This window comes from Pan troglodytes, chromosome 15 (genome assembly GCF_028858775.2).
Source record: "Pan troglodytes isolate AG18354 chromosome 15, NHGRI_mPanTro3-v2.0_pri, whole genome shotgun sequence".
Taxonomy (NCBI): Eukaryota; Metazoa; Chordata; class Mammalia; order Primates; family Hominidae; genus Pan; species Pan troglodytes.
The window spans coordinates 20,948,965-20,966,466 of record NC_072413.2 but is presented as its reverse complement, the minus strand read 5'-3'; the positions used below and the strand labels follow the sequence as shown (position 1 = coordinate 20,966,466).

At 42.1% G+C, this 17,502-nt stretch overlaps 1 protein-coding gene across 1 annotated transcript in view; it reads left to right on the top strand.

Annotated features, from left to right (window-relative positions):
• The window catches only part of DAD1 (defender against cell death 1), a 31,736-nt gene extending 18,014 nt beyond the window's left edge, over positions 1–13,722 (top strand). The window contains exons 2-3 of the mRNA XM_509838.8: positions 3,321–3,495; positions 13,492–13,722. Of these exons, the coding sequence (XP_509838.2) occupies positions 3,321–3,451 (131 nt within the window). The 3' untranslated portion in view covers positions 3,452–3,495; positions 13,492–13,722. The remainder of the gene's footprint in view (positions 1–3,320; positions 3,496–13,491) is intronic.
• The last annotated feature ends 3,780 nt before the right edge of the window (positions 13,723–17,502 follow it).

The following is a 17,502-nucleotide window of genomic DNA, read 5'->3' as shown; positions in this document are numbered from 1 at the left end:
GTCTCTCTTGCCCAGGATGGAGTGCAGTGGCGCAATCTCGGCTCACTGCAACCTCCACCCCCTGAGTTTAAGCAAATTCTCCTGCCTCAGCCTCCTGAGTAGCTGGGATTACAGGTGCGTGCCACCATGCCCAGCTAATTTCTGTAGTTTTTATTAGGGATGGGGTTTCACCATGTTGGCCAGGCTGGTCTTGAACTCCTGACCTTAGGTGATCCGCTCACCTTGGCCTCCCAAAGTGTGGGGATTACAGGAGTGAGCCACCGTGCCTGGCCCTTGTTTTATTTTTTAATTTTTTTTTTTTTAGATGGAGTATCGCTCTTGTTGCCCATGCTGGAGTGCAATGGCACGATCTTGGCTCACCTCCACCTCCACCTCCACTGATTCTCCTGCCTCATTGCCTCAGCCTCCCAAGCAGCTGGGATCACAGGCATGCGCCACCATGCCCGGCTAATTTTGTATTTTTAGTAGACAAGGGGTTTCTCCATGTTGGTCAGGCTGGTCTTGAACTCCCGACCTCAGGTGATCTGCCTGCCTCGGCCTCCCAAAGTGCTGGGATTACAGGCGTGAGCCACCGTGCCTGGCCTTTTGTTTGTTTGTTTTTAGTCAAGATAAAACATGACAAAATTTACCATTTTAACCATTTTTAAGTGTATAGTTCTGTGGCATTGAGTACATGTACATTGCTGTAAAATCATCATCACTATCCATATCCAGAACTTTTTTGTCTTCCGCAACTGAAATTCAGTTCCCATTAAACAATAACTCCTCATCCTCCTCTCTGTCAGTCCCTGGCATCTACCATTCCACTTTCTGTTTCTAGGAGTTTGACTACTCTTGATGTCATATAAGTGAAACCACATGGTATTTGTCCCTTTGTCATGGCTTATGTCACTTAAAATAATGCCCTCAAGATTCAGCCATGTTGTAGCAGGTATCAGAATTTCCTTCCTTTTAAGGCTGAGTATTCCATTGTATGTATACATCACACTTTGCTTATCCATTCTTCTGCTGACACTTGGGCTGCTCTCACCTTTTGGCTATTGTGACTAATGCTGCTATGAACATGGGTGTGCAAATATTGCTTGAGAGCCTGGTTCCATCCCCCACCCTCCCAACCACCCAGATGGAGTTTCTCTCTTGTCACCTAGGCTGGAGTGCGACGGAGTGATGTCGGCTCACTGCAGCCTCCACCTCCTGGGTTCAAGCGATTCTCCTGCCTCAGCTTCTCGAGTAGCTGGGATTACAGGCGCCTACCACCACGCCCAGCTAATTTTTGTATTTTTAGTAGAGACGGAGTTTCACCATGTTGGCCAGGCTGGTCTCGAACTCCTGACCTCGGGTGATCCGCCTGGTTCAGCCTCCCAAAGTGTTGGGATTGCAGGTGTGAACCACCGTGCCTGGCCGAGATCCTGCTTTCACTTCTTTTGGATACGTACCCAGAAGTGGAATTGCTGGATTATATGATATGGCAATTCTGTTTTTAATTTTTTTGAGGAAACGCAATACTGTTTTTCACACTGGCTACCCTATTTGATTTTCCCACTCGTTAGTGCACAAGGGTTTCAGTTTCTCTGCATTCTTGCCAACTCTTGTTTTTTTGATACTAGACATCCTAATAGATGTGAGGTGATATCTCATTGTAATTTTGATTTGTATTGCCCTAGTGATTAGTGACGTTGAGCATCTTTTCATATGCTTGTTGGCCATTCCTATATCTTCTTTGGGGAAATGTCTATTCAAGTCCTTTGCCCATTTTAAAATCTGGTTATTATTTTGTTGTTAATTGCATTGTAGGGGTACTTTAATATATTCTGATATTAACCCTTTATCAGATATGTGATTTGCAAATATTTTTCCCCATTCCGTAGGTGCCTTTTCACTATTGTGCCCTTTATTGTACCTTTATCACAGAAGTTTTAAACTTTGATATAGTCCAATTTATCTATTTTTACTTTGTTGACTGTACTTTTGGTGTCATATCCAATAAATCATTGCTAAATCCAATGCCATAAAACTTTTGCTCTGTTTTCTTCTAAGAGTTTTTTAGTTTTTGGTCTTTATCCGTTTCGGATTTAGGTCTTTGATCCGTTTCGAGTTAATTTTTGTAGTATATGGTATAAGGTAAGGGTCCAGCTTCATTCTTTTGCCTGTGGATATCCAGTTTTCCCAGCATCGTTGGTTGAGAAGACTGTTTCCCCATTGAGTGGTTTTGTCACTTTGATTGAAAATCATTTGATTTTGTATACGAGGGTTTTTGTGTGTTTCTTAGAAAACAAAGCAATTAAATTGATTCATTTTTTAACTGTAGTAAATGTATTTTTAAAATAAACTTATAATGGAAAACCTGAATCATTATCCATAAATAGAAGGTCACACTAAAAATACCATGGAGCTAGGCAGATGTGTTCACCCGTGCCTGTGGTCCCAGCTGCTCAGGAGGCTGAGGTGGGAGGATCGCTTGGGTTCCAGTCCAGCCTGGGCAGCACAACCAGACCCTGTCTCCTGCCGAGTTCTCAGTGGCTCTGTGTGGCTGCATCCCAGAATATTCCTCATCTAATTGAGGGGGTACATTTGTTCCCCCAGCATATACACTTAGGCTCTGCCCTGTGGTCTCTGTGTGGGAGCTGGGCTTTTCTGTCTTTGGCTTCCTCTGGGTACCTGCCAGGTTCCAGCTGGTTTGGCTAGCCAGTGTGTATTTTTTAAGTTTTGTCCGGGCACGGTGGCTCATGCCTGTAATCCCAGCACTTTGGGAAGCCGAGGCAGGTGGATCACAAGGTCAGGAGTTCGAGACCAGCCTGGTCAGCATGGTGAAACCCCGTCGCTACTAAAAATACAAAAAATTAGCCGGGCATGGTGGCGCATGCCTGTAGTCCCGGCTACTTGGGAGGCTGAGGCAGGAGAATTGCTTGAACCCGGCAGGTGGAGATTGCAGTGAGCCGAGATCATGCCACTGCATTCCAGCCTGGGTGACAGAGCGAGACTCTGTCCCCGACTCCCCAAAAAATAAAGTTTTGATTGTGTTGCCCAACTTACTTGTGCAATTCATCCATTTTTGTGTATAGCAGAAGTTCTTTTTCATTGCAGTATAATATTCTATTGTTTGTATATGCCATAATTTATCCATTTTACTGTTGATAGACATTAGATTGTTTCCAGTTTGGGGCTATCTGGGTATCATTTCTGTGTATGCCCTTTGATGTATGTATGCATTCATTTCTGTTACAGTAGAATTGTTGGGTCCTCGGGTATGTCTGTGTTCATTAGCATATTTATTTTATACTTCTATATAATCATTTTTTTGTGTTTTGCTTCTTGTGCAGTTTGCCTGAGAATACAGATCAACCCACAGAACAAAGCGGATTTCCAAGGCATCTCCCCAGAGCGAGCCTTTGCTGATTTTCTCTTTGCCAGCACCATCCTGCACCTTGTTGTCATGAACTTTGTTGGCTGAATCATTCTCATTTACTTAATTGAGGAGTAGGAGACTAAAAGAATGTAAGTGATGATCATAGTCCTTGTCCTATAATGTTGATTTTAGGAAGAGAAATTGGATGGGACTGGTTTTGATCATGGTTGGCCAGGCTCCCATACTGCTATTGACATTTGCAGAATTTTCCATTGGTCTGCAAAGTATGCATTAATATCATCATAATTCATCAGTGCTACTGCTCTTGGTCATTGCCTTGTCTTTCTGTTCTTCAAATCATTAAGGTAACAGAAAATTAATGTTTGTAGCTAGTACAATAATTTCTGTACCAATAACTCCATGAAAATAACTCGGAGATTTTGGAAGAGACATAAATGGTAGGTTTTGCCTTTAGATTTGTTAGTTAATTTTTTTCTGATTTTGATCTCAGATGACTTTAAATGCTGGACCATTGTTTTCATAGCACTTAAATTTGATAGCATCCAGTGTATGTTGAATGAATGACTGTGGGCATTTGCTAATATGTGCCTTAAGGTAGAAATAAATGGGGAAATTGGGTTAACTTGGGAGAAGACTTTAAAATATAAGATGGGATGCTGCTTGGTTCGTTTGCCATTTTCGCTTTTTTAGCAGTAGAGTTCTGTCTCCCTTCTCCCAAACAAACTCTTACAAAAAGAATCTTGGTATATAAAGCAGAAGTAGAATTGGAGTTTTTTTTGATGGACAGAAGTTGAAAAGGCCTCTCTGCTTGGCCTTCATCACATATGGTATGCTCTCCCCTGCATTGCTCCCTCCCAAGCAGAGTTCTAAAGCTTTAATAAATATATGGCTGTTTTCCATACCGTATGTCAACACTGTTACTTTATATATGAGAAAACAGAGGCCTAGAACAATCCATTGGCCTTCCCTGGCCACATAGTTAAGTGTTTGCGGTGAAGTGCCCTAGTCTAGCGGTGTTCTTGGCCCCGTACTCCTTCTGGTATCCCATGTAGCTTACTGATGAATGCATGCAATCTTTGCCTTTGCATTGCAAAACGTAATGTTCTGGGTGGTAGAGAAAAGAGAACCTTAGGAGAGCTCATCCTATTTGGGGGAAGGATATCCTAGGACCAACCTCTTTCTGTCACCACTTGGAAAGCTGTCATTTTTATACTAATCAGCAGAAATCTCGTACAAGAGTTAGAGCATCTATGTGCAAAGTGGATGCAATAATGTGACAGTGACTATACTTCCTTTTCTGACATGAATTAGTCATTTACTTATAATATGTTACATAAATCCTTTCCTTTGATACTGCCTCAAAAACAGTTCTGTTAGTTCAGGTAAGGTATCATTTTGGTAGTGGTAAGTTGACAGTGAGGTTTATTTCAGTGAAAAACTTTTTTTTCTCTCTCTTTTTTTTTTTTTTTTCTTGAGATGGAGTCTCGCTCTGTTACCCAGGCTGGAGTGCAGTGGTGCGATCTCGGCTCACTGCAACTCTGCCTCCCGAGTTCACGCCATTCTCCTGCCTCAGCCTCCCGAGTAGCTGGGACTACAGGCGCCCGCCACCACGCCCTGCTAATTTTTTGTATTTTTAGTAGAGACGGGGTTTCACCGAGTTAGGATGATCTCGATCTCCTGACCTGGTGATCCGCCCGCCTTGGCCTCCCAACAGTGAAAAACTTTTAAGAACCACTTTGTTCTGTTATTTTAATACGATTTAACTCCTTAAAGACCTGATTAAGACTTGAGTTATCCTCTTCCTCTCTTCCTCCCTCCCCTTCTATGTGCCAGCCAATGTCTTCTTGTTGGGAATATAAACAATATTGTTGGCTGGGCGTGGTGGTTCATGCCTGTAATCCCAGGACTTTGGGAAGGCGAGGTGGGCGGATTGCTTGAGCTCAAGAATTTGAGACCAGCATGGGCAACATAGCAAGACCCTATCTCAATTAAAAAAAAAAAACAACCCAAAAGTGTGGCTTCTGCCTTCAAGACATGTACAGTCTAGTAGGGGAGAATATGTAAACATAACAGTTAAAATACAGCCCAGTTAGGGCCTCGCTATAGGTTTGAACAAAGTGCTGCGAAAATCCAGAGAAGAGAGCAGCTGTACCATCTGGGAGCAGGGACAGCAGATGAGTTATCTGAGCAATGGATAACAGCTATTGCCAGTTACAATGAACTGTTACCAGTGGATAACCTTGAATGCAGGTAGAAAACTGACCCACCAACATTGATCTTCTCACGCTTGCAAATATGAGTAACCCTTGGGCTTCCTGATAGAGCCTTCTGGAAAGGTCATGTCTTCTGATTGCTTACTCTAGATTTCTGAAGTTCTTTTTTTCTGGATGAGTCATGGTGTGTACTTAGGAAGGGGACAACAGCAAACATTTCAAGGATGTTTTCTAGGCTCAGGGAGATACCAAATCATGGAAAATTATTTCTTAGGGCTGTCATGATTGGAGGAGGACTCTACTGCAGAGAGCTTAGTATTTCAAAATTATGACAAAAGCAGAGACAAAAAAGCAGTCTCAGCAGAAACTGTGTACTGCAGACCATATTAACAACCTAGGACCACCTGCTCAGCTGGGAATTATGGGCCCAAAGCACAGCAAAATCCTCAATCCCAGATTGTAGTGTTAAATCTTTCTATGGAGAGTATGTTCATAGAAAAATCTTTCTCTCTGGGGGATTGCCCAGATTGTTTTTCATAGAGATCCTTCATTTGAATTATACTATACTGTCCTGCTCTCAGTTTTTAAAAATATACATTTATTTGCTCCTTTTATGTGCTTCTAACTCAGCTATATGTGCACTGTGCCACAGCACTTTAAAAATAGTTCCAAGTAAATTCTCAATATTTATACCAACTCAGAAGGTAGAACAAAACAGATTGAATGTCTTTATATTTTCCAACTAAGTTGAGAGTTTGATATTAAAAAAAAATTCTGTAATATAGCTGATCTTACATGAATTTGGGGGTGACAAACTCTAAACTACTCTGAAAGAAGCAGGTCAAAAGAAAATGGCATTGGGTTAAAAAAATAAATAATTCAAGGGGAAGTAAGGAAGTTAACAGATAATGAGTGCTGTGCTTTAAGTACTTCTTGTTCTATATCATTTTATTTTCAGAATAATTTCATGAGGATAGGCCTGCTGTTCTCATTTACAGATGAGGAACTGAAGTTGAGAGAGCCTGGCTAGGATGGCTGAGCGCGGTGGCTCACGCCTGTAATCCCAGCACTTTGGGAGGCCGAGGCGGGTGGATCACCTGAGGTCAGGAGTTCGAGACCAGCCTGGCCAACATGGTGAAACCTCATCTCTACTAAAAAGACAAAAATTAGCTGGACGTGGTGGCCGGTGCCTGTAATCCCAGCTACTCGGGAGGCTGAGGCAGGAGAATCGTTTGAACCCATGAGGCGGAGGTTGCAGTGAGCCCAAGTTGCACCATTGCACTCCAGCCTGGCAAGAGTAAGACTCTGTTTTCTAAAAAAAAAAAAAAAAAAAGAGCCCCTTGGTAGAAATCTTATAACTAATGTATCTATCCAGGTGATCAAGAAAGACTCAATATTTTTTATTTTTTAGACTATACAAATGAAAATACAAAAGCAAAAATGCTCCCAGTGAGCTTCTGACCCCCAGAAATCCATGCACACCTGAAATGATCAGTTTTTGATGTGTAGGTGGCGGCATATTTTTGAATGAATCCATGACAGAAAGAAGCTCAGTGGATTTCAGTATTTAAAAATGTATATACTTTAGTTTTTTCCATGTTTGTTCTTCTGTGTTTCTTTGTGAAATTCTTTTTTTTTTTTTTTTTTTGAGACAGAGTCTTACTCTCTTGCCCAGGCTAGAGTGCAGTGGTGCAGTCTTGGCTCACTGCAACCCTGCCTCCCGGGTTCAAGCAATTCTCCTGCCTCAGCCTCCCCGAGTAGCTGGGACTACAGGCACTTGCCCGGCTAGTTTTTGTATTTTTAGTAGAGATGGGGTTTCACTCTGTTGGCCAGGCTGGTGTTGAACTCCTGACCTCGTGATCCACTCGCCTTGGCCTCCCAAAGTGCTAGGATTACAGGCGTGAGCCACTGCACCTGGCCTGTGAAACTCTTTTTTTAAAAAAAAAAAAAAATCTCAGTCCATCTCAGGTGTTCTGAAGGGTAATGAGGAAAAGAAGGACAGAACTGTATTGGATCACAGTTTGAGAATTAAAGTTCCTGATGAATTGGGCCCTGGATCAGAAGGAAGGGTGAACTGGGCCCAAAGGGACAAAACCTTGCTTGAAAATGTGCTCAGCTCCCAGGGAGATAGTTGCCAAATGCCTGTGCCTTGTTAGCATTGTTTTGTTTTTATAATGGAGACCATTCTCTCACAAGTCTTAAAAAATTCAGTGTTTGATCCTAGCTGGAACAAGGGGGCTACAGGGTTGGGCAGAACATTTTATACTCTGACTGGCAGCACTATTTACAAACATGAAATTGTGTTGGCTTTTCGAATTCAGTTAAAGTATAGTAATCTAGAAAATTTCCTCGGGAAGGGGATCTTGATGTTATTCTGTGGGCTTTGCTGCCACCTAGTGGATTGTATGTTTCATGTGTTGAGAGACTACTACAAAACATAAGGAGTTGAGTTTGGGGGAAGAAGCTACTGATACCTGTGTTAAAAAACCTAGTTTCTTTCCAGTCATTGGGGGGCAGCAGAGGTCCAGGTAGGTTTAGATGCTGGGTTGGGGGTTGCTTTACATTCTGGCCAGAAGTGGGCAATGTCGAGTTAGGAACAAAAGGGCATAGAACCCTAAAGTGGCCCTAGATTTTGTTGTGTGGGGGAAGACCAAGACTGTGCACATAGACCCTCAGGTTTCCCGTTTGATTTCTTTTTTTCACCTCCTTAGTTTGAGAGCTTCTTTTTTTGGTTTGTTCTACGTCTTTTATTCTCAATGGTGACCTCCCACTGGCAATAATCTTTAATTTTTTGTTGGTGGAGGGGCCCATTTAGTTTTTATTTCATTTTCTCTTTGATATTTCCACCTCATATTGAATTAGGTCCTGCCACCAAATAAGCTCTCTCAGAGGGAACTGTCCTACATTTGTAGGAAATCTGAGGTAGTCACATCATAACTTTTTTCAACTCATTTTTCTCTGTTTAGAAGGTGAGATTAATTATATATTTTTTTATGTGCTGGGGTCTTGCTACGTTGCCCAAGCTGGGAACTCCCTGGGGTCAAGTGCTCCTCCTGGCTGAGGCTTCTGTGTAGCTGGACCTACAGGTGTGTCACAGTGCCTGGCTCTGAGATTAGTTCTTTACCTTTCATTCTTAAAACTTTGAATCTACTTATTTTATTTGCTAAAAAGTGCTAATTGATGACTCTACTTGTTTATTGAACTCTATTTTATATTTGGTGTATTTAAGGCTACCAAAGAAAAAAGAATATCGAAATAGATTTATATTTATGAATTTCATTGCTGCCCTAACTCACTGCCTTATTTTCTCCATCCCCCCAGCTTGGATGACTCCTATTCCAAGTCATTCCCACCCCTCAGGTTGCATAGGAGCCCTTAGTCTACTGCATTCCTCCAGTGCTGCACTTATCACATTGTTATGAAACTATTCATTCACTTTCTTCTCTCTCCCACTGGACTCAATTGTGAACAGTAACAGTGTGTGTTTGTTGAATGAGTGTATGAATGAATAAACCTTTTTTTTTTTTTTTGAGACGGAGTCTCGCTTTGTTGTCCAGGCTGTAGTGCAGTGGCATGATCTTGGCTCACTACAACCTCCGCCTCCCGGGTTCAAGCAGTTCTCCTGCCTCAGCCTCTCGAGTAGCTGGGACTACAAGTGTGTGCTCCCAAGCCTGGCTAATTTTTGTATTTTTAGGAGAGACATGGTTTCACCATGTTGGCCAGTATGGTCTCTATCTTTTGACTTTGTGATCTGCCTACCTTAGCCTCCCAAAGTGCTGGAATTACAGGCATGAGCCACTGTGCCCGGCCAAATAAACAATTTTTAACTGCAAGAAAAAGTTATGTTATTAAGTTACTTGGATGCTAAAACATGGAAAGTGGTACGAAAGAAAAAAAGCCAAGGCAAAGATTCATAGGAGAGGCTGTGGGGTGGGGAAGAACATGAGACAAGAAGTCAGAGGAGGGGCTGGTGCGGTGGCTTAGGCCTGTAATCCCAGCACTTGGGGAGGCCAAGGTGGGAGAATCGCTTGAGGCCAGGAGTTTGAGACCAGCATGGGCGATATAGCAAGACCTTGTCTCTACCAAAAATCAAAAGAATTAGAGGGGCGTGGTGGCGTGTGCCTGTGGTCCCTGCTACTCAGAAGGCTGAGGTGGAAGGATTGCTTGAGCGTGGGAGGTCAAGGCTGCAGTGAACTGTGATCATGCCACTTGCACTCCAGCCTGAGTGACAGAGTGAGACCCTGTCTCAAAAAAAAAAAAAAAAAAAAAAAAAATCAGAAGACTTGTATTGTAGGCTTTGCTCTGTTAACTAGTTGAATGGACAAATAAACTTAACCTCTGAGCCTCAGTTTCTCTGTCTGTGTTGTGAGAGGATTGGTCTGGATGTTCATCAAAGTCTCTTGCCACTGTTAATGCCTCTCAGCAGGATTCTTGATGGTTCTTTTATGTTTGAGGAGGATTGTACTGTTTTTGTGGATCCTCATTTGGGCTTTGCTTTCTGTTTTCTCCTTAATTGTTGCTTTTTATTCATATTTTCAGATTCCCATTATCCATTTATAGGAGGTAGAAAGTTAAATGTGATTATAACAAGATGCACATATTTGTATGAAGCCTTTTACAAAAAATAAACATTGGTAAAATGCCTTCTAGTTCCCACGTTAACAGGCTTGTAGGATTCACATACATTCCACATATACTTTTACATAGATCAGCTCATGTGATCCTTCCTTCCTACCCAGTGATGTGGAGACAGACAAATAGTAGTATTCCTATTTTACACTTGAGGTAATTACACCTTGGTGAAACTTTAGTTGATGTATCCAGGCCCTGGAACTAATAAGTGACTGAGGGGGAACTGGATAGCAGACATTTGGACTCTAAACCTTTATATTCCTTCCTGTTAGGTTTAGGACTCTCAGATGATGGCTTTATATATATGCCATGTTAGAGGGTTTTCATTAAAAATATTAAACTTACTTTTCTTTTTAAGAAATTTTTATTTATTTTAAATTTTCATCAGAGCCATCAGACTGGATGCTTTTCTTTTTTAAATGGGAAAAATTTGGCAGAGATTGGTAGGAAAGGATGAAGGCCGGCTATCTCAAATGTTTCTGCATAGTTGGCCATACTTAATATGGTCCAGGAGAAATGGAGGAGAATGCAGGTCAGGAGACCTGACTTTGGCTAGGGAGGGTGATCCTGGACCAGCACTGTCCAACAGAGCTTTCTGCAGTGGGGAAGCATTCAGGGTCTGCACCGCCCATTATGGTAACCACTAGCCACATGTGGTTATTGAACATTTGAAATGTGGCTAACAGACTGAAGAACTGAATTTTTATTTTAACTTTGACTAAGTTTAAATAGTCACCTGTGTCTAGTGGCTGTGGTGTTGGACAGCACAGCTCTGGACAGATGTGTCAACACTATCAGGTTACAGTTTTCTCATCTCTGTAATGAAAGGATTAAAGAAGCTGATCTCTAAAGCTCCTTTCATTTTTTAGAAATATACAGTCTGTGCCTTCTAAAACTGGTGATTCAAATTGAGCTGTAAACCTAGAATTTCTGCAGAATGGTCTTTGATTCACATTATTTCTAATTTCAGTTTTAATTGGGTGACTAGAATCCAGGATGAGATGAATTTGAAGGAAAATCAGTATTTGAACATATCTGCCCAGTGCTAGTGTCTGAATAGAGATATTGCTGGAGAAGAATACAGATTCCAAATAGAAATGACCCTGGCTGGCATTATCTTTTCTATCTCTACAGCGTCATTTTTAACAGTTCTTTGTGTTATGCCTTGCTTTCTTTTAAGATGATTAGAACAAACTGATTAAATGGCACTGTCTTCTGCCCAGGTGAAATAGACTGAAGTCACGCTAACTTTTCTCAGTAGGTGTCTTCATTTTGCATGTCTTGATATCAGGGGAGGAGATTTTATTAGTCAGTTTCCTGAAACCTTTATGCCCTGGTTAACAGTTGAAACCATTCTTCTTAGCTGTTGAGTAGTCAATTGTGTGAGCTAATATTTCAAAGAATCCTAGAACCTCTGCTTTTAGAATAGTGTCTGGTAAATAGATCTGCTTTAAAAGAGGGGAAGCAGATCTTTGTAAACAGAATTTTCTGAAAACCACTATCAAAGAGACTTACTCTCATGAGTCAATTTTTGCCTTTCACGTGGACTGGCCTCAGCATCTTAGATTTAAATGTTTTAATATAATAAAATCTTGAAACTTTGATTTTGTACTAAACTAGGATTTCTTTTATATTTCTAAAAGTGTCGAGGCTTTGTTCACTGAAAATGGCATTATGATCTAGTCCTCTCTCACCTTGGCCATTAGAACTGTAATGTAGCCAGGCATGGTGGCCTGTGATCCCAGCACTTTGGGAGGCTGGGGTGGGTGGATCACCTGAGGTCAGGAGTTCGAGACCAGCCTGACCAACATGGTGAAACCCCATCTCTACTAAAAATGCAAAAATTAGCTGGGCGTGGTGGCACACGCCTGTAATCCCAGCTACTCAGCAGGTTGAAGCAGAGAATCGCCTGAACCCGGGAGGCGGAGGTTGCGGTGAACCGAGATCACACCATTGCACTCCAGCCTGGACAACAAGCACAAAACTCTGTCTTGAAAAAAAAAAAAAGCTGTAATGTTATATTGGCTGATAGTCTATTGCCAGAGAGTTTGCTTTAAGAAATTTGATGGAATGAATAGGTGAGTTTGAATAGGTCTGTTTGGTTTTGTTTGGCACTATGAACAGCTTTTGCTTCCTGTTACTGCTCTTTCTTTTATACATTTCTTATAATACCACTGATTCAGGAATGTTCTGCAATTATGTAGCATTTCTGTAAATACCATTGTTAGTGAAATAAAAGCATTCTGGCTGAAAGTCCAAAATCTCTCCTTTAAGCTCTGATGCCAGAATCTCCAGGTTACTTACTTGACCCAATATACCAAATAAGGTAGTGCCCTTTTTCCTCCTGGGGCAGCCCGGTTCTTCTGAAAGGTAGTATTTCCCAGCCTCTTTTGAGTCATGGTACACGTAGGAGATTGCAGTATTTTTATGGCACACTGGGAAAATCAGTTGCTTATAGCTGGAGACATTGGAGCCCCTAGGGCTGGAGGTCACTTTTCAACCAGAGCTGTGCTGGAGTCCAGTAGCTGGGAGGCTGTGCTTTGAGGGACTAAAGGAAGCCTGTATCTTGTGGTGAGGGTTCCACCTCACAAATTACAGATCTCAGTTCCATTTGGCTCTAGCAGCAATGTGGCCACTTGTGGTGAGGGTTCCACCTCACAAGTTACGGATCTCAGTTCCATTTGGCTCTAGCAGCAATGTGGCCACTTCTGTTGCGGTTACTCTTTCTTCACCTTTTTCTTGCCAAAAATAAACTTATCTTTAAATGAAAACTAAATTATTTCTTATATTTTGGTCCTTTGTTATAGCTGAGATTGGGAATTTTTCTTTCTTTCTTGAATCCTTACTTCCCTACCCTGCCTCCCCACCAATGGAAATCTGTGCTTTATAAGCATTTTAGATTCCAGAAAGCTCTTTAGGTTAAACTACAACCCTCTCACCTCAAAGAATTTGTGGGCCAGGGAAGTCAGAGTGACTTATGTGAAGTCTTGCGGCTAATTAATGGTAGAGCTGGAGTTAGGACACGTGTCTCACAGTTCCTAGTTGGTTTTGCCTTGATGAGCTTGAAATTCAGTTTTGACATTAATTTTTCTGGATACTACTCCCATAAAATGTTCTTTGAAAAATACTTGCTCTTTCTAGTTTTTCTCGCTTGGTTTAAATATTGTCCTGAGTGTGGGAACCCCATAACTGTCTTGTGGGTTAGAATTTAGATGGAAGGATTTGGGGCCCTGTCTCTAGTATCATAAGACATTTAACCTTGCTGCTTTTTTCTTCTAGGTTCACTCTTTGAATTTCCTGGATAAGAGTTCTGGAGATGGCAGCTTGTTGGACACATGGATTTTCTTCAGATTTGCACTTACTGCTAGCTCTGCTTTTTATGCAGGAGAAAAGCCCAGAGTTCACTGTGTGTCAGAACAACTTTCTAACAAACATTTATTAATCCAGCCTCTGCCTTTCATTAAATGTAGCCTTTTGCCTTCCAAATTAAAGAACTCCATGCCACTCCTCCATATGCCTCTGGCTCTGTTTTTATTCTTTAGTGGTATCAGAATCCTTTTTTTCTCTTCAGTCCTCTGTGCTGAACTCTTTATGAGTTGGTAACTTACAGCTGTGAACCTGCCTCCTTGTTTTCATTAAGTATATTTGAAGTTAATGGCAAAAGGCAGTGCTGACAACCCTGGGAAATGGCAGTCCTTTGTCTTCTTCCTGGAGCAGGTAATCCTTTACTAATCCTTCAATTGTTACAGGTGCTTCCACTCTTATGACAGTGCATTCCTGGAACTGCATCATTATGCACTCTGCTAGAAATTGAACTAAGTATGTGCTTCCACATTTACATCTGTTTCAACATGTTTTAGTGATAAAAGTGAAATATATTTCTCTTAGGCAATGTAGACAGAGTGAAAAATGGGGGTTATGTATGTGTTGACTTATAAGATACAATATTTTCCAAAGCACCTTCACAAATATTCTCTCATTTTATTCTTGCAATTATCTTAGGGGTTCCTGTCCTCATTAGTTAGGTGAAGAAATTGAAACTCAGATTTGTGACTTGCTTAAGATCAGAGTTCATGACAAAGCTTGGGTGGAACGTAGGTCTGCTGGCTGAAGTCTGGGCATATCGACGTGTGTCATGTTCGCAGCCCTGTTTTCATCTTGGGTGCTGTTGGGTTGCTATATATGGGGCGGAAGCTATGTTGAGAATGCCACTACTTAAATTTAGCCAACTACCGAGAATGATGAGTTTCGAGCTTCTCCAACTTGGCTGCACGTTAGCATGACTTGGGTAATGTAAAAAGAAAATCCCAACGTCCAGGCCACAACCCACACCAATTAAGTAAAAATCTCTTGGGGTGGCTTCTGTAGTTTGTAAAGCTACCCAGGTGATTCCAGAGCACAGCAAATTGGAGAAACACTGCTCTGGATTCTTGCTACTCAAAATGTAGTCATTGACTACCAGTATTGGCATCGCCTGGGAGCACAGGCCTCACCCCAAACCTACAGAAGCAACATCTTCATTTTAACAAGGTCCTCAGGTGATTTATGTGCACAATAAGATCTGAGAATCCCTCATCTACAAAAGTGGTTCTCAAATTTTGGCATGTCTCAAGATTACCTAGGAACTTGGTGAAAAGCTTGGGCCTGTATGTTTCTTATTAGCTCTCTGCCTAACTGATAACACACTGAGTCAGGAGTCCGCAAGCTTTTCCTTAAACAAATGGGCATGGCTATATTCCACTATCACTTTATTTATAAAAATTGGTTGTGGCTATGTGGGTCATGGTTTGCCATTCTTAAGTGATACTAGTTCATTGAGATTATGACTGAGCAGTTTAATCTGCACTTTTTTTTTTCTTTTTTGTTTTTGTGAGATGGAGTTTTGCTCTCGTTACCCAGGCTGGAGTGCAATGGTGCGATCTCGGCTCACTGCAACCTCCGCCTCCTGGGTTCAAGCAATTCTCCCACCCCAGCCTCCCGAGTAGCTGGGATTTTGGGTGCACACCAACATGCCCGGCTAATTTTTGTATTTTTAGTAGAGACAGGGTTTCTCCATGTTGGTCAGGCTGGTCTCAAACTCCTGACCTCAGGTGATCTGCCCGCCTCAGCCTCCCAAAGTGCTGGGATTATAGGCGTGAGCCACTGTGCCTGGCCTAATCTGTTTTAAAACTTATATACAGATGTCACAGACCCTATCAGGAGGCTTCTGGATAATTTTTAGTCTAGAGAAATTGGAATTTTGAATAAGAAAAGCATCTGGACTTTGAGACACGGGTTGAAAACTGGGAATAATAGTAATTTTATGAAGGAAGACATTGTAATTGCAGTCTTTAATACATAGGTTTTGTTTAATTTTTCATAATGATCTTGAGATACATGGGACAGGTATTAAATTCCCATTTACCAGGTCAGCTGTTGTCTCAGAGGGTGTGATTTACCCAAGCCAGTTACCATCAACAGGAAACATTCTTCTTTGGTGTGTCTTTTCAATATTTGCTTCGGGGCTAAAACCTACAGACTGCTTTCGGAGTGTTGGGATTAGATTTAGTTAAAGGCTCATTATAGGTAACTCTTGTTTTTATGCTTCTGTTGATTTGCTTTATGGTTCTCAATTTGACATGTACTGAAGAATTAGCTGTGGACCTGTGAGTAGCCGCTGCACTCCAGCCTGGGCAACAGTGTAAGACCCTGTTCTTAAAAGAGGCCAGGCATGGTGATTCATGCCTGTAATCCCAGCACTTTGGGAGGCCGAGGTGGGTGGATCACCTGAGGTCAGGAGACCAGCCTGACCAATATGATGAAACCCCGTCTCTACTAAAAATACAAAAATTAGCCAGGCGTGGTGGCATGAGCCTGTAATCCCAGCTACCCAGGAGTCTGAGACAGGAGAATTGCTAGAACCTGGTAGGCGGAGGTTGCAGTGAGCCGAGATTGTGCCATTGCACTCCACCCTGGGCAACAGAAGCGAAACTTCGTCACAAAAAAAAAAAAAAAAAAGACAACACTGAAAAAGCGCCAGGTGCTCAGTGGCTTACACCTGTAATCCCAGAACTTTGGGAGGCCAAGGTGGAAGAATGGCTTGAACCCAGGAGTTCAAGACCAGCCTGGGCAACACAGTGAGTCCCTGTCTCTACAAAAATTAAAAAAATTAGCTGGGCGTGGCAGTGCACCTCTGTAGTCCCAGCTACTCGGGAGGCTGAGTTTGGAGAGTCACTTGATCCCAGGAGGTAGAGACTGCATGATTGCACCACTGCGCTTCAGTCTGGGCAACAGAACAAGACCCTGTCTTGAACTTAAAGACACACCCCCAAGCCCCATTGCGTTTCTGATTCTTAGGTGTTTTTTCAGCTGAAGTATGTTGAAGGAGTTGATTTTGAGTACTACTGCATGGAGAGTGAGGTAGACCCTAGCATTTCCTGCTCCCCCTTGCTCAACACCTCTATGGGGTGGTTTATTTTTATTTTCTGTGCTCTTTTATGGGGCCGGAAGCCATTCACCACAAACACTGTGGAAAGTCTATTCCCTGCCATTCTTTGCAGTGGTGGGAAGCCCAGCCCTGAGCACCTCCTGCCCACACATTTCCTGGCCCCTATCACATGGAAACCATCTCTCTTGTTTTCTTCTCTTAGCAGCCTATACCTTCGGCCTCTTGTGATCACATCCTTTCATCTTGGGCTTCAAAACACTTTTGTTGCGATGGCTAGAAAATACTTGGGGAGGTCACAGAGGCGTGCTCCCTGGTGTTGGAGGTTATAGAGGCCAGGAAGCTTGTTTGCAAACTTAGCGGGAGACTCTGCTGCTCTCCTATCTTGTTGGGTTGCAGCTCAGCTCTGGGCATCTGTAATAAAAGTTTGTGTGTGAAATGACTTAATAACTACGGTTAATTTAAAAGTTTTTAACAAATATAAAAAATAGATTTCTCCTGTGGGAGAAAACACTTTCTAGAACAAGGATCTTAGAGGAGAGAGTAGGAAAAAAGTGGGAGGAAGCTTATGAAGGACTAAACAAAGTATTTTATTTGCTTACATTGATTTTATAGGTAGGTCCAAGTTCTGTCAATGGGATTTTAAAAAAGTATTTTCAAACCACCAGAGAGGCAGCCTGGTGTTGCGGAAAACACTTTGATCTGAAAGTGTTGATTCAAGGACTTGTTCTGCCACTTACTGTCTGTTGACCTTTTGTTGCTAAAATTTAGCAAATAATTACACACTTAGGCTCTGTGCTAGGTAGTGCATGGCATTAGAAAAGATAAGACACAGCCCTTCCTGTCCAGGAGTGAGTGAGCGTGGG